At 40.9% G+C, this 22,211-nt stretch overlaps 1 protein-coding gene across 2 annotated transcripts in view; it reads left to right on the top strand.

Annotated features, from left to right (window-relative positions):
• Positions 1–7,623, top strand: part of ABCB28 (non-intrinsic ABC protein 8) — a 115,100-nt gene extending 107,477 nt beyond the window's left edge. For both annotated transcript variants that reach the window (XM_087374615.1, XM_087374614.1), the window contains 7 exons: positions 3,569–3,717; positions 5,726–5,815; positions 5,955–6,089; positions 6,295–6,351; positions 6,455–6,511; positions 6,684–6,749; positions 6,985–7,623. In XM_087374615.1, coding sequence (XP_087230741.1) covers positions 3,569–3,717; positions 5,726–5,815; positions 5,955–6,089; positions 6,295–6,351; positions 6,455–6,511; positions 6,684–6,749; positions 6,985–7,155 — 725 coding nt within the window. In that variant the 3' untranslated portion in view covers positions 7,156–7,623. The remainder of the gene's footprint in view (positions 1–3,568; positions 3,718–5,725; positions 5,816–5,954; positions 6,090–6,294; positions 6,352–6,454; positions 6,512–6,683; positions 6,750–6,984) is intronic.
• Positions 7,624–22,211: the final 14,588 nt, after the last annotated feature.

The following is a 22,211-nucleotide window of genomic DNA, read 5'->3' as shown; positions in this document are numbered from 1 at the left end:
GTCTAAACTGAACCCAACTAGTCGGTGCTTTGTTTAGTAGCAACAAATTGGTCCACCAGTGTAAACCATTTCCCTTCAAAAAGGTGGCTGCCTTACGAATCTTAGAGGACTCAGGGAAGTTTCCTCCGAAAAAGGCTGCATCAAACTGTTGCACAAAAGTCAAAGCCTTTAGCCTATCTTGAGCCCCATTGAAGGCCTCAAACTTCATTGCTGCCCCACCTTGATTGTAATCCTTTGCCTTACCTTTGGGTGTCAAATTGTCATAAACAGGTGGCTGCAAAAATGGAGGATGTATAGCATTACCTCCAGCCTGTCCTATACTGTCACTACCCATTGGAGGGTTTACCGAACCAGCCGCAAGTATTCCAAACATACATGTGGGAGCTCCAAAATTACCTTGCATTCCTGGCTACATGCAAATATTCCCATACATTATGTTACGCATTCCAGGCTGCATATCCCCAAACATATTCCCTTGCATTCCTTGCATACCAGGCTGAGGACCCATTGGGTAGTTTCCAAGCATTCCATGGTTATCTATAGCTCGACCAATCTTAGCCTAGAACGCCAACCACCATCGAATTCCATGGATGCAAAGAGGGTTGGGGAAAAGCTTGCTGCTCCTGATTTGCATTCTGAAAATTATTCCCTTGGCCATGCATATCCATTCCAGGACCATGAAAAGATTGTTGCAATGGAGCACATTGTGTATTTGGCATTATTGAGGGCTGTCCATTCAATGGCATCAAACCAAGTGTCTGTTTTGAACCCCACTGGGCTCTCCTGCATGAGAATGCCTCTCTCTCTCTCTCTCTCTCTCTCTCTCTCTCTCTCTCTCTCTCTCTCTCTCTGTGTCTTTCTCCTTAGACCTCAAACGAGCATGCATAAACTCGAGCAACCGTGGGTCTTGAGTGAGCTGCGTGAATGTTCCCACTGCACTCAACAATTGTGCATCGGCATCCTTTGCATCCTCAGCCTCTTTTGGCCCTTTAGACCGAGAGGCACTCACACCAAAAGGATTTACATGTTGCTGCACCTTCACATTCTGATCATCCTGAGAGGCTCCCTCATGCATAGATTGCTCATCTTGCTCATCCTAAGAGGACTGTCCTTCCATATCCCAATCTCCATCAGTGTAAGACATATTTGCTGAGTTTTCCTTGCTGAAATCCAATTATAGTAGGCACTACTTCACGAAATACAACCACATGCTCACCTCCTTAAAGAAGATGGTGATGTCGTGGCAACGGAACCATGATACCAGCCTCAAGGACAACAAGAGCGTGGTAATAGACAATCAACCATCAATACTCTCAGTTAAGCAATTCAGCAAGTAAACAACGGAATGGATCGGGAGCTAGAATGCTCCTGCACAAAAAGAAAGACACAAACTGGCCCCAAACCTTTGCACCCCTTTCGGTATTTCTTTATTATTTGGAGATCCTTGTAGATAAGATACACAGTAGATTTGACCACGCTTGCATTCAATGCACACCCACTCTCAGTAGGCATTAGTGTCCCAAGCAATAACCCTTCTGGGCTTTGCTCACACCATACATTTCAATAGAAATACGAATCAGTTCCAGTACTAGCATGAAGCCCGGAGCTGTTACTGGCAATCCAAATGGGATCACAGAACTCCCTGCCAACCTCAAATGCCCACGGGACCAAAGGTGTGCCCAAAGGAATAAATGATAGCATTTAAAACCAGCCTGCAACCTCAAGAGACTGCATCTCTCTGTGTAGCAACAATCGTGCATCTACCTACCCGTAGTGGCTCTCCCAAGCCAAGGGCCATCTTTGAGAAACACTTGTGAACTCGTAACCACCAGAACCTCAATCTAAGCTCATTTTCGAGCTAAAGCACACCCAGCAGAGGAATCTCTTCTCCACGCTGCCACAGCCCATACAACCCATGTCAGCCTACCCGCACATCCACATCCGTATGCTGTTCAGCAGCTCTGGACATCCGTACATCCCATACTCAGCATGGGCACCCGTACAACCTTGGATCGTGTATAGTTGTACAAACTCTGCTGTCCATACACAGTTCCATCCGTACTTTTGTACGCAGCAATCTATATACAAAGTTCAGCCCTCAGACATACTGTGCCGTCCGTACAGCAGCAAAGGTCCGTAATTCCAGCCAAACAGTTAGTGCGATCTGAACTCCTCCTGAGACATGAACTCCTTGTGTTATGTGAACTCGTTCTTTTTTTTTTTGTGAGTTTCCTAGGTGCTCCCACAAAGATGATAGATCCTTGCCAATTCCATCCAAAACGTGGGAAATGCCATGTGGCATTCCCCTTCTCATTTGCCCCCATCGTCCCCTCTAGTGGGGCACTTTGGGACCCAACCAATTGCCCAACTTGAAACCTTAGGCTTTTGGCCCCCTCTTTAGAACAAACAACATACTCACCCCCAAGGCACTAATTCCTAGGGGGGACCTTGCACACCAACAACCTATGGCCTTACCCATCTAATTTTCTAGGGTCCTGCCCACATGCAAGCTCAAAAACTCACACCCTCCTGAGAGAAGCTCTATGAAAAGAGGATGAGAGCTGCAAATAAATTTGAGGGATTTCCCTCGTTTTATAGGCTAAGATGAGGGCTGCATCCCCCCTAGAAGCTGCTATGAGTTGGGTGACATGGCCGGTTGTAAGCTTAAACTATTTCTCCATGTGTAAGTGTTTATCTTTTGACACGAGAGTGTGGTGGGCTATATATGTCATGACAAAAGTGAGGGTACACTTATGCTTTGCATGGTAGATTGAGTATTAAATACCGTTTTTGCCTTGGTGTCATGTAGAACCATAAAAAAACACAAAGGGGGAAGATAAATGTACGAAGAAAATGCTGTCTGCATGTGCAAGATAGAAGACTGGCCCGTCAAATTTCTTGTTGGCTAACCCTTTCAGGGCCTTGGCATGTCTCTTTTGGACATGATCGTCAATATGACATGTAGGCAAAGTGCAGGTATAAGAGGGACTGTGGTTTCCTATGTGCGGTTTACTAAGTCATTGCTTGATGCATGCTCTTAGCTTGCTGAGCCAATACCCATTTGGTGTATACCTTGCAGTTTGCACTTCTTTCAGTCATTGATTTTAGTCGTTTGGAAGGGTGCAGCTTGGTATCTGTAACTGGATGGAGATTTGAAGGTTAGCTCTGTCGCATAGATCCTCTTTTCTTGTGCAAAGTATCTTTTGCGTAACATGTTATTTGTAAATTTTATGCACGTCTCGTGGGTTGCCTACAGAAAAAATAGCTGAGTTTAGACTACTCTTTTTAATATGCATGGATCCTGTTGGATTGTTTCACTGTGTTGTATCATCTGGCATCCATTTTGATAAGCTTTCTGGACCTCTTTTTCCTCTAATGGGTTCCTCTCAATGCTTTGATCAATCTAGCTTTATTAGCTGAGAAATTGCCTGGTCACCTTATTTTGGAATAAACTTGACTTGTATTCATAATGGGATATAATGTTCTGTATTAGCTATTAAAGCTAGATTTGAGTTGATTGAAAGGCATTTTTGCAATTCAGAGTGACAGTTACTTCTTATTTGTGTAGATGTGCACTTTGCGTATCCATTGCGGCCTGATGTAGAGGTTCTGAAAGGAATCAATTTATTGCTTAAGAAAGGCACAATAACTGCAGTCGTTGGCTCAAGCGGAGCTGGGAAAAGCACAATCGTTCAACTGCTTGCTCGCTTTTATGAGGTTTGTTAGGAGTCCTTGACTGTGCTCAACTTACTTCACCAAGATCCAATTTCCATGCAATTTTTCCTTTGGCTATTAGCATAGGAGAAATTTTGGTATTTTGATTTGGAAGAATTTAGTGGCTGCTTAATTGTTATGGTTAACAGATCTCTCGTGAAAACATCCATTTGTCAGGCCTGGAGAGTACATTATCTGTGCAGGGGGTGTGATTGTATGGCATGTCTGTGCATAAGAGCTTTGGTCCTTGCTTTTTAAATGCTTCTGTCTTGCTCTTGCTAAGTTTTCTTGCTTTTTTATCATCAGTTGTTTTACAGAACGGGGCTATAAGCGCAAGAGTCAACTGAGAATTCCTTCAAGGGGATTATAAGCATGGATAAAACTATTGGTGTTTCAAGTGCTAGTTTTGTTCAATTTTCACTACCCTTGCCAAAGTAGTGGAGAGTGTGCTATTAGCACATCAATGCACTGTCAAGTGAGATAAGACATGTTGGATTCCCGTTAATCATGGGTAGTCCTTGCAATGGAAGAGAGTGGAGTCCAAACTACACATTTGATATTGGTTTCTCCTTCAGATGACATGTTTTTAAATTTTTCTTAGATAGGTTAGCTAGTTAGCTACTTAGCTAGGTTAGTTAGGCTAGAGAAAATAGTAGGTTCACTTAAGAGCGGCAGGTTTAGTTAGTAGTTAGGTTAGCTAGTTAGGCTATTGGTTAAAAGATATATATTTATTTTAGTGTAAATATATTTCAAATCTATATTATAATGTAAATATATTTTAAACCTATATGTGACTGAGCAGCGAGATGCTCTCAGTGGAAATAAGTACTGTTATCATGCCGTGACAATAACTGTTTTTCTTCAAATGAATCATTTAATAGCAACATTGTGGGCCATGGAGCCTTCAGATATTTTTAGGAGGGCACATCAATCTAGACTAGCAAGAAGTGAAGATGGCTCCAGATCTCAGCTCTCTTGGCACAAAGTCCAAGACCAGCTGCTATAGCCAGCCACTTGAAACATTCTAGGCTCCCCCTGCTGCTGCCAGAAGGAACCTTCTTGCTGCTTCCTTAAGCAGTGTACTTTGTCATGATCAATTCTCTACCGACAGTTGCTCCCATGAGAGCCAGTACAGCCAATACCATGTCTTTTTCCAGCTATTCTTGCAAACTGATACTTATTTACACTTGTGCTAGGAGCTGCCCTGGCACTGCTGCTCTCTGCTGTACATAAAGCTTACCATTTGCTTAAGATAGTCATTTGCAGACAAACCATGACGTGCCATCTCTTGGTCTCTATTGAGCTGTCTGGCGTGTCTAGCAGTGCTCCCACCCCAACTAAACAAGACCAAATGAGTTGTTGCAGCAGAAGTCTGAACAAGAGTCAATTGGAATCTTGCACCTGGTGGCAGTAAGGGCTCAAGGTCACACAGAGATAGTGTTTCTTGCCAGAGGAGGTTTCTCTCGAGTGATAAGCTCCCTATGTGGTGCGCTCCCCATTTTAGCCCAGGTGCTGAGTAACTCTCATCTGAAATGTACTCCCCATTTCATGCATTCCTTGTCACTTGAGCCATTTTATTTACTGTCATGATATTTGGTGCTGACCTCATGGTTAAAGATTATTTTAAGTGACTAGACGGTTCTGAAGTCTAAGACACAAGTCATTGCTTAGCCATTATCCTTCTACTCCTTGCATTCTATTCTACAAGTCGAAGTTCCTTCAAGTTCTATGCGTTGGCTTGCACATGGTGTGAGTACTCTCTCTCTCTCTCTCTCTCTCTCTCTCTGTCCCTCTCTTGCTTTTATTATAATCTGGAATTGGAAGCAAGGCACTCCTAATGCTTGCTGGGTTGGGATTGGGGGAATTTTTTTTCTACTACAGGTATTAGAACTGAAATGTGTGCTCTCCCATGCATCCCTTTAAGCTCACGTCTATTGATCAGACCTACCAATAAAGCACTCCAATCTTTGCAAATTGCTGTATTAATGTGCACGTTTTTTCTTGGGCTCAGCCAACAAGGGGTCGAATTACTCTTGCTGGAGAGGACGTGCGGAAATTCGATAAGAGTGAGTGGGCACGTGCTGTTTCAATAGTCAATCAGGTGTGTGAACTAAGATTCAAAGCAGGTGTGACCCTTTGGTCTACTTTGAACATTAATTTTGATTTCAAAGCATGAGAGTAGAAGTTGTGCAAACAAGGTTTGAGATGTGACACTCTGACAAGAAGAGGATGCATTGCAGGAGCCTGTGTTGTTTGCGATGTCCGTGGCTGAAAACATTGCCTATGGTTTGCCAGACGAGGATGTTGCGCAGGATGATATCATTACTGCTGCTAAAGCTGCAAATGCTCACGACTTCATTATTTCCTTGCCTTTGGTTGTGACTTAACTTCTATCATTGTCCAAAGAATTGTGCTCAAGAAATTTTCTTTGTCCATCAAGCACATGGATAGTTTACAATCACCACATATATATCCCCAGGAAAAGGTGTTCACAATTATTTATAGAGCTGCACTAGACTTTCCTGTTCTGTCCTAAATTGAGAAGAAGCATGTGGATGCTAATAGGTCAGGTCTACGCAGGGTTATAATACATTAGTGGGCGAACGAGGAAGCTTGCTCAGTGGAGGCCAACGCCAAGTAGATTTCTTGTCGACAGTGACTTTTTGTTATGGAATTTGCCGTCTGGTTGATGTTGTGTTGGCTGGACTGATTCCTAACCACTTGAACCATCTTTCTGCAGAGGGTAGCGATTGCAAGAGCCTTGCTGAAAGATGCTCCATTGTTAATACTTGATGAGGTACTGTTACGCTTTTTGAGCAAATTTGTGGCTAAAAAATACACTAGTGTATTACAAGAATATTCTCAGCTTTTGTTAAGATTTTGGACTTGTCAAAACATCACAATTGCTGCTTTGCAACTCTGTATCATTAGTGTATTTCCTGTGAGAGAAGAAAGTTCATTTTGTGCAGGCTACAAGTGCATTGGATACTGTAAGCGAGCGGCTAGTACAAGATGCCTTGGACCGGCTTATGAAGGTACCATTTCTGTTTTCTTCCAGAAGGTGAAACTTGAAGCTCCTGTTTACTTCAAGCTCTAGTGTAAGTAGTGTTTCAGCTTCTAGTCTAGACAATGTTGTGGAAGTCTTAGCAATGTATTGTTGAATCACAGCATGGGAAATACGAAATAATTTTTCAATGTAACCCGGATGGTGTAAGCAATATGAAATTAGGTTGGGGCCTGGGTTCACCCTTACTGTTGTTTTGTACGCAGGGTCGCACGACAATGGTGATTGCACACAGGCTGAGCACTGTGCAAAGAGCAGATCAGATAGCTGTATGTGTAGATGGAAGAATTGCTGAACTTGGCAATCATGCAGAGCTAGCTAGTCAGGGTGGAATGTATTCTTCCTTGGTGGACTCTCAAAGACTAGCTTTTGAGTAGTTCAATAAATGTATACCTTTATTCAAAGTAGACATGATTAAGCTGTAAAATCACAGCAAACCAATTGAATTCGCAATTGTTTTTGCTGTATGCAGCAATAAATATTCTGGCAAGCAGCAAGTGTCAACACCTAGGATGTAAAATATGATATTTAGCATCATTTCGGCTCCGTCTGTAAGAGTTTACAACTGTGCTGTTTGGAATCACCCAAGGTATGGGTGTCATCTTTGCAGATCTGTCTTTAGCCCTCGCATTGGCCATATGGTTTCTTCCATAATACGTAAATAATTACACTGTCATTACATCTGTCCCTATGTTGCCATTGTAGACTCAACTTTCTAACCAGAAAAGAGCTGAATAACCACTATTTGCTAGAACAATTATGGTATCAAGCACAGTTGCACGCCAGAAACGGCAGAAACGCTGGAAACTGAGCTTTCGGCCGGAGCCAAAATGGCATAACAGGACACAGCAATATAGTACAATCTATGTGTAAAAATAATTTCTTTTATAAATAATACAATTATCAATATAGTGCTTAAAGTGTGAACTTGGCCTCTGCCATTAAGTCATGACTTATGCAGCATGCATGATGCTTTAACATCTATGATTCTCTGATCTATCATTCATGAATGATGATTCAAGAATCAATAACGAGTTATAACAATTTGAAATGGATTACAATCTGTAGCTGCATATGTAAAAAGCATCCACAGCGTCTACTATTATCCAGATTCCAGATTCATGAACCAAGTAACATGTCATATCAATGTCAGAAAAATAAAGGCACACCCATAGTAGCATACATGATCATGAATCATGTAAACAAAAAGGAAGCCAACTACCAAAGTAAACTTAGTCTCGTATCAATGATCATTTAAACAAAAAAACCGTAGTCTAGACTAAGGAAGTCTGAGACGCATTTGAAGTGTCCTAGGGCCTAATCTAGTAGTAGTAGGCTAAAGTTGTCTAGTTGAAGGTGCAATACTAGTCTTATCTGTGTCATTTGCATCATCCATTGCCTTGTTATTCTTTGGCTTCTTATTCATGGATGTCACTGCTTGAAGAAGCAGTAGCATGATCTGGTGCGGTTGAAGTGCTAGTGTCATCTCTACATGGTTGTGATTGTGTATGGCATGTTGGTATTGACATCTCCTCATAGCAAATCTGTTCAGCTCCTCTTGTGGGATATTCGATGTGGCCTTCATCTTCTCCACGTCTACTTGGCGAGGTTCGAGGGAACGAGTGACGTACTTAAGGAGACAGAGGTTGCAATAGCAGAATACCGACTGCTTCAATTGAGCCATGCTCAATCTATTCTTCTTCTTTGTGTGGAAGAGGGCTTAAGTGCTTCAATTTTTCTCACAAGGATCCGAATTTTAGTCTTGGGAGAGAACTTGTATAGCAAGACATTTCTATCGTAATCCAAGTAATCAAAGATAGGTATCAATAAATTGTTATTTATACATCTTCAAATTTCTTAAAAGTAAGTAACAAGTAGTGAAGTTCTCTCTTACCAAAGTAAGAGCATAGTCACCATAGTTGCCATATTTCTCCCACAAGGAAGTGACTGTGTCTCTCAGAGCCTAGTCGTAGGTCGATCAAATGAGGAACAACAGAAGATCATCCTCTAATTTTTGTTGCATTTGCATATCACCACGCGCTCTTTTGAAGATATTGTTGCATCTCCTCTTTCAACTTCTCATTTTCATATTGAGCTAGAGCATGCCTTAGGGGGTGCAATAGATGTGTCATCGCATGGATTGGGCAGTGGAACCAATTCCACCTATAATTCCATTCTCCAAGGATGTCTTGGACCATAAATCACACAACATACAAAATTCATACATAAACTAAAAATTATAGCAATGAGCTTTAATAGTAATTTAGTAAATCATAAAGTGTAGTCTTATCAGGTGGTATGGAAGGGTTTATGTTGAGGGTGTCTTTAATCTTGTCCATAAACTCATATAAGAGTCCTAGCGTGCTTCCCACCATGTTCGTGATGCGAAGCACCATGTAGATAGCATTAACAACTTTCACTAATGCCTCCGTCTCACATCACCAAGCTTCATCCATGATCATGCATGCAAATTTGACAAACTTTGCACAGCCTTTGTCATTCCAATCATTTCACTCTCAAGACAACCATGCATAGCAAGCCTTGGTATACTCGCACGAGCCTGTCCACCACTATGAACATGTAAGTAAAGCTTGTGGTTGAAGGCTTCAAAAACTTGAGGTCAATGTAGGCTCGATAGATGTTTAGGATTTTGGGTCTCTTTGTGACAAACTTCATGATACTTCGGAAAGTGGACAAAGTGGCACCAATCCAAGCTATCTTTTCTAGGTCCTCAATCAAAAGATCAAGGCAATGTGAGGCACATGTTGTCCACACAATCTTTGGGAACTCATCTTTAAGCATCTCACCCATAGCCACACAATTGTTGTCATAATCTATCACTACTTGCATCTCATTCTTTGCACCTATCTCCAAGATGGATACACATGCATCTATGGCTCTCAAGAACATGATCCCCTTGCAAGAAGTAACCAAAATGTCGTTCACACTTCTCTTGCATATATTCGCCCATACATCGCATAAGAGTGTGCACCCACACTTACCCAAACCTCTTTCAAGGGCTACATGTGTGCTTCAATACATGTCTGTCTTCTTAGCTCTCTTGTCCTCAAGGCTTTAAATGTAGGTCCTTCCCATTCATAGCCAATGAGACTGACAGCTCTCATGGTCTTCTTACATCACAAAGTCTTTGCCACATGAAAGGGTATTGCACATTGTATAAAGAGCTTTGTAAGCTTGCTAGTGGCCTCCTTGGCTGCTTGCTTTTGCATGCGTGCTTGAATGCTAGCCCTGTGTAATGAGCCTCTTTTTCCTGCACTAGCATCGACACTACTTGATCCATGTGGCAAGGGTGTCCTCATAGTGCTTGAAACCACGCTTGATGTTGATGATGCCTCTACTTTTCCTTGAGCCCAATGTGCTAGCATCATGCAATCGCTCCTCCATGGCCTCGGCCTCTTCTTCATCTTCATTGGTTGCGGCCATGCGGTTACACTTTCATTCTCGAAGGCCATCTTACACAAGAGGAGGCAAACACTTACAAGGTCCTATATCCTTGTTGGGAACATCTGCCAGATGGTCTTTACTTGCGTGACGGATCCCATTTTGCTTACGCCATAATAGTTGCATCTCCACTTGGAGCCACCACCTCCCACATAACCATCGAGGTGGGTGACATGGCTTCAATACGCATCTTTCGGCATTGTCGAGAGGAGTAGGTAATAGGGAAAGGAGGAGGAGGAGGAGCAAGGGGAGGAGGGAGAGTTTGAGGAGTAGGAGGAGGAGGAGTCAAGGAGTAGGAGGAGGAGGACTCAAGGAGGAGGACGGTGAGGATGAGGAGAAAGGGGAGGAGGAAGAGTATGAGGAGGAGTGGGGGAGAGCAGGGGAATTTAAAGGATGAGGGAGAGTATGGGAAGAATCAAGAGGGAGAGCAAGATAATGAGGAGAGGAGTAGGAGGATGAAGAGTATGAAGTAGACTATAGGAGAGGAAGAGGAGGAGTAGGAGAGGTGTAGGAGAGAAGTGGGAGAGGAGTAGGAGAAGGAGAGGAGTAGGAGAGTGGAGAGGAGTAGGAGAGGGTAGGAGAGTGTAGAGGGTAGGAGAGTGGCGAGGGTAGAGGAGAATGGAGAGCCGATGCATGTGACTAAAGAGGGTGCGATGCGGCTAAAGCCCTGTTCAGAGTGCAACCATGATGGCAAATCGATCCTTTGTAGTCTTTACCTTGGCTGCTTCCCCCTCCTTTTGCCAGCTCTCACCTTCACTCATGCACCCTCTCTCAACCTTGCCAATCCCCCCCACGTCTCCAGGTATGTAGGTATGGATGCAATGCATTTGTCTATACATTCCCCACGTGTGTGTTAAGACAAGCAACACATGTGCTTCATGGCCGTGTAGCTCACATGCTTCTCCTTGTTCTTGCCACTTTGTATGATCCTTACCTACACAGAGAGAACCGCTCCCTGGGCTTTTAGAAGCAATGTTCATTCCATCTTGTCCAAACTGTTTATAATCCTAGGGAAATACAATAGTATATGAAGCTAGGGAGTTTGCCCATCTTTTGCTAGCAGTTGAATGCATTGGAAAGATATGCTAACTTAAGAGATCTGGAGAATGATTCTTGCTTAGATATTTTTGGTTCTTTGCTTTATAGTAATAACAGACACAAGAGTGTTATGACGATATGTTTAGCAATCTATTGTTTGCACAAGAATGTTGCCTCCTCGTTGCCTCCAATGAACGATCCAAAGGAGTACAACATGTCTTTAAAGGACAAGATGTTAGCTAGGAAGGATGAAAACTTAGGTGAAATTTGTGTTTTGACAAAGAGTCCTTGCAACACATTTGATTTCTTGCAAGCTTCTAGTTCCCACTTGCCAAGTTGTTTTGCGTGCATAGGGGACATTTTGCAGATTGCTATGATCATAAAAGTCTTTATCTAAGCAAAAGAAAAACTTAACTAGGTACAATGGAGAGGAATAGGAACTATTGAAAGAAAAATAGTTAAGGATGCAATTAAATAAACGAACATGGAAAATCTCCATCTAAGTGGGGAAAAAATGCTTAAATTGGTAGAATGGAGGAGAAGAACATGAACTAGTGAAAGAAAATTAGATTTGAACACTGACATGACAAAACTATATGAGATGCCAAAGAAAGATAAAATCAATGAGAATGCAACGACAAAATCATTGATGGTTATAAATGCCATGGAATGTTTGTGGCTCCTCGAAATGATAGCGGAGGCCATATACATCACATGCTTGGCTCCTAGTATTGGAAAGCACTTCATGATTTTCTTTGTTCTGAGAGCCGGATTTTTCTATAGGTTCAAACACCCACCAGAGAACCCTTTTCCCCCACCTTACGACATCAAGTGTGTGACCTCCTTGCTAGTGGTAGGGAATGGAGAAGATACTACGACCCTGATCAACCCTATCATGTAGGATGAGCTGCCAAGCCTTTAACTCACTATGCTAGAACTCCATTAGCTGATAGGTTCTCGGATCAAAAGCGTTGTTGATCATGTGGGTAAGATGTTTGTTTGTGAGGTAGAGGTCTCTACCTTTTTAAGTGGCCCATTGTGCTTAGCATGGATTTTTTTCCCATGTTAGTTTAATTAAAAAACCAAAAGTTGCATTAATTTTTGGGAGGCTTATGCACTTCAATGTTGGCTTAAAAATTACAATTGAACAAAAAAAAAACTTCTTCTGTAAGAGATCACTAGTTTTTTGGAAATTCCAATCAAATTGTGAATGGCCAATCCATGTTTAAGTTGGTTTTTGAACATAGTTGAATAATACAGTTTACACCTATCTATTTTTTCCGTCACCAAACTTTAAATCTATAATAGCTTTTAAAGGGTTTAGGTATTCTACACATCTTTCCTTATCTCCATATAATGACAAAAACACACTCCATAATAACTCTCATAACTAATTTAAAGGGAGATTATTAATAGTCGTAACTTTTGAAGCAAACTTCCTCATGGTGGAGGTGAGGACAATGCTCGCCTGTTCTTGGATACACAAGATTGAGATGCCCAGGACTAGGAATCTACATGAGTCTCAACAAAGTTGTTCAAGCGTAACATATACTAGCTCCTTGCTTTCCATATGACAGGTTGCCAAATGGGGGTTTACATTAACATTGGTGTCGTGGCTAACATCCTAAGTATTTCAGTGCAACACTCAAGTAGAGCCAAATATAGGGAGCATGGGACCGCTTGCCAAACTAAAGTGGTTTGGGTTGTGTGCCATATATTATGACATTAGGCGCCACTATAAAAAAAATGCAAAACTTCACAAAAGAATAATTAAAAAGTGTCTCATAGAGCAACTGGGTGAGCTAGATACCCTCGAGGGAGGTGACCAATAGGTATAACAGGTCCACTCGGTGATGGACTACTTGCTTTAAGCGTCCTCATAGTCAGTGATAGACTCCTTGCTTTGGCCCTTCTTGCTGTTGTTAAAGGAATCCTTTCTTTGGTCCTTATTGTTGGCTCCTTTCTTTGGTACTTATTGCTATTGGTGAAGGACTCCTTACTTTAGTTCTCCCTGCTATTGGTGAAGGACTCCTTGTCTTGGTCCTTGTTATAGTAGGTGAAGGAGTCCTTTTTGGTCCTTCTTGTTGTTGGTGAAGGAATCCTTGCTTTGGTCCTTCTTGTTGTTGGTGAAGGACTCCTTACTTTGGCTATTCTTGCTCCACTTGCACTCATAATTTTGACTCCTCACTCCAGTGTTGCTCTTCAGTGTGGGCCTTTGTGCTTGAATTGAACTTTTTCAGTTATGCCTTCTTGCCCCAACTAGTGAGGTTGGAAGGGCTAGGACTTGAAGGCTATGGTGCCTTGAGTTGAGCAGGACTCGGTACATGGGTCCTAGTAGCTCAGTGATCTATTGGAGTTGAATATCTCATGCTTCACCTTGGCAATTATCACTATGGACGTGCTCACTATATGCATTACCTGGCAGAATCGGCACATCTATTTTCCCAAACTCTAATAGATGTTGTAGATAAGTTTGTCTTCCACCAAGCAGTTTAGTTGATGCATACCTCTCATAGCGTGTTCCATTCTCTACCTTTGTCTCATGAGTAGGTCTTCTTAGTATTATTCTTGAGACTCTTCTCACATTTGGACTCAATTTGCACCTTCAAGGCCAAAGATCATGCTCGGCTCTCATGGTAGTCAACTTCATTAGACACCTCTAAATCCTATTTTTTTGTGGAGGAGTGCTTGATTTCCCCATGTTGCTGCCTTGAGGACTCACTAATCTCATCTTCCTCAGGTGGTGTTAGATGAAGCTCAAGAACAGCTTCACTTTTGGTGTTCAGTAGTAGTTTGTGACCAGCTCTCAGGGTGCAAGGCTAGGGTTTCTTCATCCTTGGGCTCTAAAGCTTGTCATGATGGTAGATGAGTCGCAAGATTGGCGACATGGACATCTGATTGGACCAAACATAATAGCAACATAGCTAGAACTTTTATCGTGATATGCCTTGAAGGTGATGGTTGTTCTTGTTGATCTTGGTACTACATCCTAGCATCTCCACCAATTTATGTAACAACTGGAAAAGAGGAAAGTAAATGAGCATATGACTTAATTCAAGACATCAAGAGAGAAGAGAGGTGTATAAAAGTGAAAGCCTAATTCCATAGGGAGAGGTGAAATTATGGACAAAGCTAGATAGCAAGTGATGGCATAGCTATAGGTAGAAGAGTGAGGCACTTGGGAGGGAGGAGAGGCTCCTTTTATAGAGAAATTTGCACCCTCCTTTACCTTGTTACATTTCTAGCCAATAGATACCTTCACCCCTTGGTGACATAAGGAAATGGGTCACCATCAATTGTCCTTTTGGGCACATTTTGAGAAGTGTCCCATCATAAGATGCTCATGAATCTTTAAAAATTGAGAAAGTTAAGAGTCTTCCCACATGGAGCCCATAGGGACCCTCTCTTTTCCATATGTCCACATCCTCCCTACTCCACTACATAGGAATTCTAGAAGGATTCCTCTTGATCCCACACTCTGCCACACTCCTTCACATGCCTTCGACACACACGGCTTGTGATACTTCTTATATTATTGAGCAATCATGGACATACGGCCCAGTTCTTTATATGACTCACTCTTTCTATTTTCTAAGATGCTCTTAATAATCCCTTATTCACAAATAACTTTCACTCCATATTTATCATTCATACACATGGTATTTATAATGATCCATTCCACTCATCTTCTTAATCCCTTACAATATCCAATAAATTTAAAATAAAGTGATAGCAACTAGGATACTGCTTGATTCTCACAACCTTATAAAACATACATAAAAGCGATATTGATACCAAATAAGATAGATCAATTTTTTGTGTCAAAGTAGCATTATGGATAAGTCCACGCCTTGATAGTGTGCCCAGGGCCTCTTGATCCCCTTCTTGGCATCCCCTCAAGCCCACCTCTTCCCTTTTTACCAAATTCTTACCTTTTCCCTTTACTTTCCCTTGTGTGCTTGTTCTCCCTTTCAAACTAGCTCTCCCCATCTACAATTGTATATCCCCAACCCCTTTAAATTGTGCCTTTTTCTCACCCACCTATTCCTTTATTGTGCATTCTCAGCTACTACACTCCATGTGCTTGCTCCCATCTCTCAATTCACCATTTCCTATCCCTTCTCCCTCCTAGCTATTGTGTCCTCTTATTGACAATCATGGTTTTGTAACACTCCCTAGAGTGGTGGAAGGGTGAGTGTAGATCACATGTTTCTAATTCACATGTGCACATAGTTCTAACAAAAAGTCTCACATGGAGCATGCCCAATGTAGTTGTGGCTATGGATGAAAACAAATGGGAGAATGTGGATGTAACCAAGTGGGTGTCTCATACACAACTATGGTGGACCTCTTAGCTCCTATTTGAAGGGGCTCAAGAGAGTCTTTTGATGGACTAAAGTACAAAGTCTCTAATCTTTGAATAAGCATTGTCTCTTATTGTCTCCCTCTCCTTCTTGCATGTGGTCTTCATCTAGATCTTCATGCTCACCAAACTTCTCATTGTGTAATCTAATCTACACGCTTGAACTTCATCATAGTATCATAGCCTACTTAGGCTAGATCCATAGTTTGTAGCCTCCCTTATCTTCATTCCATTTTGTTGATCTTTAAGAAGTTACCATCTCAACCACTATCCTATCCTTGTTGACTTTATTTTGCACCATTTTTCTTGTGTATTAAGATTTCTTCTATGAGCTCCATGCTATCTATCACTATTTACCACATAAGCTCTTGTGTACTAAGATTTCTTTTATCACCATTTCAATGATGTAGTGTAGACCACAAGAAAGAGCTCTGTGATACCTATCACTATTCTCCACATGCTCCAAAGTAAAGCAATATAAAAGTAGTAGGCAATATCTTCTGAGCACCAACAGACAAGCCGAAAGCTGGAACCATGACATCTAGCTATTGAGTAGCCTAGTAGTAGAGTTTTGATGTACCAACAGCAAAGGTAGAGCACAAAGCAAGCATCAAGGAATTTTACAAGAAAGTGAAAGCAAAGATAGAGATGATGATTTGTAGGCTATTCAAGCAAGAAAACTTAGCTACAAATGTGCCCTACAAATTGTGAAGGAAAGAGTAGAGTAGCAACTATAGCCATAGAGTAAGAAAAATGCCAACCTACAGTATGGAGGAAAATTTATGAGTAGAAAGAAAAGGATCACAAGGTAAGCTACTACCACAAAAAAACATCATTAAAGCCATGACGGTCTTTTCTCCCAAAGGTTCAAAATCCTTCCATTTGCACAAAGTGACTTCTTTGGAAGATAGCTTGATTGCAATACTTTAGAGCAAGTTTTCGGAGGCTATTATTGTGCATTCTAAAAACTTGTAAGAGCCTCCAAAATTCACATGTCAAATGTACAAATATGGTTCTTCAATAATTGATCATGCTCCATGTGAGATCTTTCATGAGATCCATGCACAATGGACAAAGAGATAGTTTGATTGTGATATCTTGGAGCAAGTCACAATGGCAAAATAGATTTCTTCAATATAAAGTTTAATAGAGAGGGTTTCCATTCATGGTAAACCCAAGTTAAAATGTTAATGGTGGCAAGAAAACCCTAACCCAACGGAAGTAGATGAGGTTGATGATGACGAAAGGGGACAAGCAATTATCATGCTTGCCATTGACAAATATCTTGTCTAATCAATTTGATGAGATTGTAATAGCTAGGCTTAAATGGGATAATATGGAAAAACTATATTGCTAAAAGAATTTAAAAATTGCTATAAAGATTGATTTCTTAAGGTTTGAATTACTCAAGGAGACCTTCGCATTGCCATATCTTGCATGAAAGGGCTTATGGCCCAGTTGGCATACTTAGTCAAGATGCTACGTTAAGGATCCAATAAAGAAGTGGTGTGGGTAGAAAGTGAGAATCCAAGCTTGAAAGCTCCGAAACGTCACAACTTTGGAATGCAACTTTGGACCTTGGCGTTAAATGATGGATCATTGTAGTTTTGCATTGCAGTTATTGTGGGAGAATCGATACGTAGAGGAGCCCCTTGATGGACAACCCTTGATCGACACCTCAAATTCAAAAATAAGGAATATAAGAAGATAAGAAGTCCATGTGAGCCGGTCGGTTAACATATATTGTTACGGCCTCTTCTAACTCGAGGGCTTTTTCCTCATTTTCCACCCAACCGCAGACTCCCGTGAGCTCCCTCTTGCTTCCGTGAACCCTCTATCAAGTTCCATCCCCCTACTTACATGTGGAGCTCTCTTTCTAGAATCCTCCCCCTTGCTCAATACCTCCCAAGTGGCCAACCCTCATGGTGCCATGTGTCCAAGTGGACCTTACCATTAAACCCCTCTTTAGGTTCAACTAATGCACCTTTCCATTAATTGCCTAGGCCTAGGATTTCCCCCTAGACCCTAGCCCTCATTAGCCACACGGGTAAGTATTGTCAAGCCCTCATGGTTTCCCCGTTACACCAATGTCACGGTATTACAGTTGACGTAACATTCCCTCCCACTTAAGAATTGTTTACGTCCTCGAAAACAAGATTGGGAAACCTCCTCTAGTGATTACTTACCTTTTCCCATGTTGAACTCTCTTCATATCTATCTTTCCACTTAATCAGACATTCTTTCCATATAGTATGTCGCGTTCTTTTTTCTTGTGTATCGAAAATTCTTTCTTGTTCATGTGGTAAAGATGCGGGTTTAACAAGTTCAACTAGGACTTCATTTCCAATGAGATTATCATCATCTCCTAATCTTCTTTTTAGCCTACTAACATGAAAAATTGGATGTACTCTACATCCCTCAGGTAAGGCTAATTTGTAAGCAAGTTCTCCAATCCTCTTAAGTATTGTGAATGGTCCACAATACCTAGGAGATAACTTCGGACATTTACCTGTTTTTAGAGATTCTGAAGATTCAGGTACCTTAAGGTAGACTTTCTCATTTACTTCAAACTCTAACTTTCTACGGTGGGGGTTTGCATAACTTTGTGCTCTATCTTGAGCTCTTCTTATGCTATCTTTAGCTAACTTAAGCATTTGATTCATATCCTCAAGAAAATCTTTGGCCGCTTAAACCTTCTCTTTTTCAAGTCCCACTGTCATTGGGGCTCTAGGTTGAAATCCATACATCATCATGAATGGACTAAAATCTATAGTTGAATGTTTGGCACTATTATATGCAAATTCTAATATGGGCAAATACTGTTCCCAATTACTTTGCCGTTTATTTACATATGCTCGAAGCATATCCTCAATGATTTGATTGACCCGCGGTGCTCATATTCAATGAAGTTTCCAACCTCTTAAACACAGCCCTCCAAAAATGGCCGTTAAATTTGCTATCCCCATCACTAACAATACCAGTGGATAGCCCATACAGTCTATACATATGCTCCATAAATAGCCTAGCTAATTCTAGAGTTTTAATATCTTCACTGACAGGAACAAAATGAGCCATCTTGGTCAACCGATCCACAATTACCCACACAGAGTTGTACCCCCTCTGTGTCCTAGGTAGTCCCATAATAAAATCCATGGAGATGCTTTCCCATTTGCCAGATGGAATCTCCAATGGGTGTAGGAGACCTCCTACCTTAAGGTGTTCAGTCTTATTGACCTGGTATTTTTGGCACTTCAATACATAATCTTGGACGTCCTTACCTATTCCAGGCCAAAAGAATTGTCTTTTCAGAAGTACATATGTCTTCTGAATTCCCGGGTGTCCAGCACTCGGACTATCATGACATTCAAAAAGGATTTGGCGCCTAATGTCATTATCATGCGGGACACATACTCTGCCCTTGTAGAGTAGGTAGCCATCTTCAATAGTATATTTTCTCCACTTGAGTCCTTTATCACCAATCTGTTGTGTGTCGCCATTTCCATGCGACTCCTCAGTGAAAGCCTCTCGATTAGTTGGATCCTTGTTATTAATTGCTTTCCATATTTCAGAGAAGTGAGGATCAAATTCACATTTCCCTTTTAAGGACTCTAGGAAATCATTCTGAAATTGAGTAAAACTCAATTCATTAACAATCGGCATTCGGCTAAGAGAGTCTGGTACCACATTAAACTTCCCTTTCCTATATGTCGATTGTATATCAAACTCTTGCATTAACTCAGCCCATCTAGCTTTTCTACCTTTAAGCTCTGGCTGATTACAAATCCATTTAATGCTTTCTTGATCAAAGATGATCTCAAATTTTGCACCATATAAATAGTGCCTCCACTTCTTTAAAGCATAGACTATAGCATATAGTTCCTTCTCATATGCCGAGTAATTCCGTTGGGCACGATCTAGCTTTTTGCTTTCAAAAGCTACTGGTCAACCTTTTTGTATAAGTACTATGCCAACAGCAAAATCATTGGCATCTATCTCAACCACGAATGGTTCATTGGGATCCACTACTTTTAAGACAGGAGCTGCCGCTATAACTACCTTTAATTTTTCAAAACTTCTCTTTTGAGATTCATCCCATATGAAGGTGCTTCCCTTCCCCTTAAGCTGGTCCGTCATCGGAACAGCAATCTTAGCATAATCTTGGATGAATCTCCTATAGAATCCTAATAAACCTAAGAATATCTGTAATTCTTCTAGATTTGTAGGATGTGGCCATTCCAATATGGCCCTTACTTTATCAGGGTCCATACGAACCCCTTCTTGGGATATTATATGTCCCAAGTATTTCACTTCTTTTGCAAAGAATTCACATTTGGATTCTTATGCAAAGAGTGAATTATCTCTAAGCAGTTGGAACACTTTTTGCAAATGTTCCAAATGTTTTTTTCTGGTTTTACTATAAATAAGGATATCATCTAGAAATACTACAGCAAATTTCCCTAGATATGGCCTTAAGACACTATTCATACGTGTCATGAAAGTTGCTAGAGCATTTCTTAATCCAAATGGCATTACTTTAAATTGATAATGCCCATACCTAGTATGAAATGATGTCTTAGGAACATCTTCTTCCCTAATTCATACTTGATGATATCTTGATCTTAAATCAATTTTAGTAAAGTATTTTGCCCCTTGCAATTGATCAAAGAGCTCATCAATGCGAAGCATATGATACTTATTTTTTATGGTGATTTTATTTAGTGCTCGGTAATCTATGTATAAACGCATGGTACCATTCTTTTTCTTTACCAATAAAACTGGTGCAGACCAAGGTGAACTACTTGTTTGGATTTGGCCCTTTCTAAGATATTCTGTTAACTGTCTTTCGACCTCACGTTCCTCCATTTGACTAAGGGGGTTTACAAACAAGGGTAGATCCAAGAATTAAATCTATTTTATGATCTACTTCTCTCTCAGGAGGTAAACCATCAGGTAAGTGGAGCAGAAAAACATCTTTAAATTCAAACATTAAATCATTGAAAGAAGATTTATACTTTTTAACATTACAAAAAACAACATTACTTCTTTCCGATGCAGAAGACATAAAATCACCAATAAAAGTAAGTTCACAAAGATATACCTCGCATTGTTCTTGGTGTAGTAGTCGTTCCAATTCCATCGAACAAATAAGAGGAGAGTTAGGCACATCATGTTCTCCTTGAATCTGAAAGACTCTACCCTCTTTTTCAAACATTATGGAGTTATTAAGATAACTCCTCTGTAAGCTATGCCCAAGACTATATAGCCATTCTCGACCAAGCACTACATCTGTCTGGTCGAGATGCATGATTTGGAAATCCAAGGCATCCTGATAGCCTTGAATATCCATCTCTACACCATATATCATGGTGTCCCAAACTTTTTTACCACTGCCCTTCGCCAAAGAGACCACATATTTATGGGCACTGGGACTCTCAGGCAATTTTAATTTCTTAACTAACGAGTAGTTTAAGAAATTATGTGTTGCACTATCATCGACCATTACTCTTAGTCTTTGCCCCTTAATTTTTCCATGCATCCTCATTAAATCATGAGGACCAAAGGTGGGCTGCCACATTGCCGATGATAGATAGCACATGTGGGTGCTATCCTCATGATAGACCTCTACCTCAGTGTACTTTTTAGTACCATTAAGCGCGGTAACACTTGCACCGCATGCATTTGTTTTGGTGGAGGTCTATTTGGGGCTTTAGCTCCCGCTGGTTTATTTTTAGGATAGTTCCAAGCAGCATGGTCTTTGCTAAGACATTTGAAGCAAAGATTTTCTTGCTTGGCCCTTTCATAATCCTCTTTTTTCAAGAGAGGATAATTTTGTGTTTGATGTTTCTTAGGTGGTGCCTGAGGAACCTCCTTCTTAAAGTGCCTCTTCCTTTTCAAATTGGAAAATTTATTAAATTTTGGAACAAAACCTATTTCCTCCGAAGTTCCAATTTTGAATTTCCCCATCGTATCATCATATATTTGGGCATACTTAATAGCTTCCTCAAAGGTTTTTGGAGAATTTCTTTTCACGTCAACCTTATAAGTGTCTTTGAGACCTCTCACGAAACCCCTTATCTTTTGGAATTCATCAATTCCCTTCAGCTTAAGGACTGCCTCCCTATAATTCGCTATGTATTGGACTAGATTGTTTTTACCCATAATGCAAATGTCCCAAGCCTCCCACGCTCTTTCTAATTCATTTTCTGGTAAAAACTATTTTTGGAAGGCTTGTTCAAACTCAATCCAATATCTAGGAATTTTATCACTCTCCCTGAGGCTCATCCACCATTTATAGGCTTTATTTCCAAGGGAAAGACTTACTTCCATGACTTGATTTTCAGGAGGTGTATTCCTGAGTCAATGAAAGTTTTGCCATTTTTGCAAGAACATCTTTATTACGCTCCTTTTCTTCCCCATTGAAAATTGGCGGTTTTAAGTCCTTAAGGATGTTCGAGGTTTCTCTAAGTCGAGAGGTAGACCTCTCAACTTGATTAGGAGGAATCGGTGATTTTTCAGTAATAGAGAATCGGCTATCTTAGTTATAGCTTCAGCTAGGGTTTTTAATGTTTC

This window comes from Dipteris shenzhenensis, chromosome 5 (genome assembly GCF_047967505.1).
Source record: "Dipteris shenzhenensis isolate YYH24624 ecotype China chromosome 5, Dip_SZ_1.0, whole genome shotgun sequence".
Taxonomy (NCBI): domain Eukaryota; kingdom Viridiplantae; phylum Streptophyta; class Polypodiopsida; order Gleicheniales; family Dipteridaceae; genus Dipteris; species Dipteris shenzhenensis.
The sequence above is the reverse complement of the archived record's forward strand: the minus strand, read 5'-3'. Positions and strand labels throughout refer to the sequence as shown.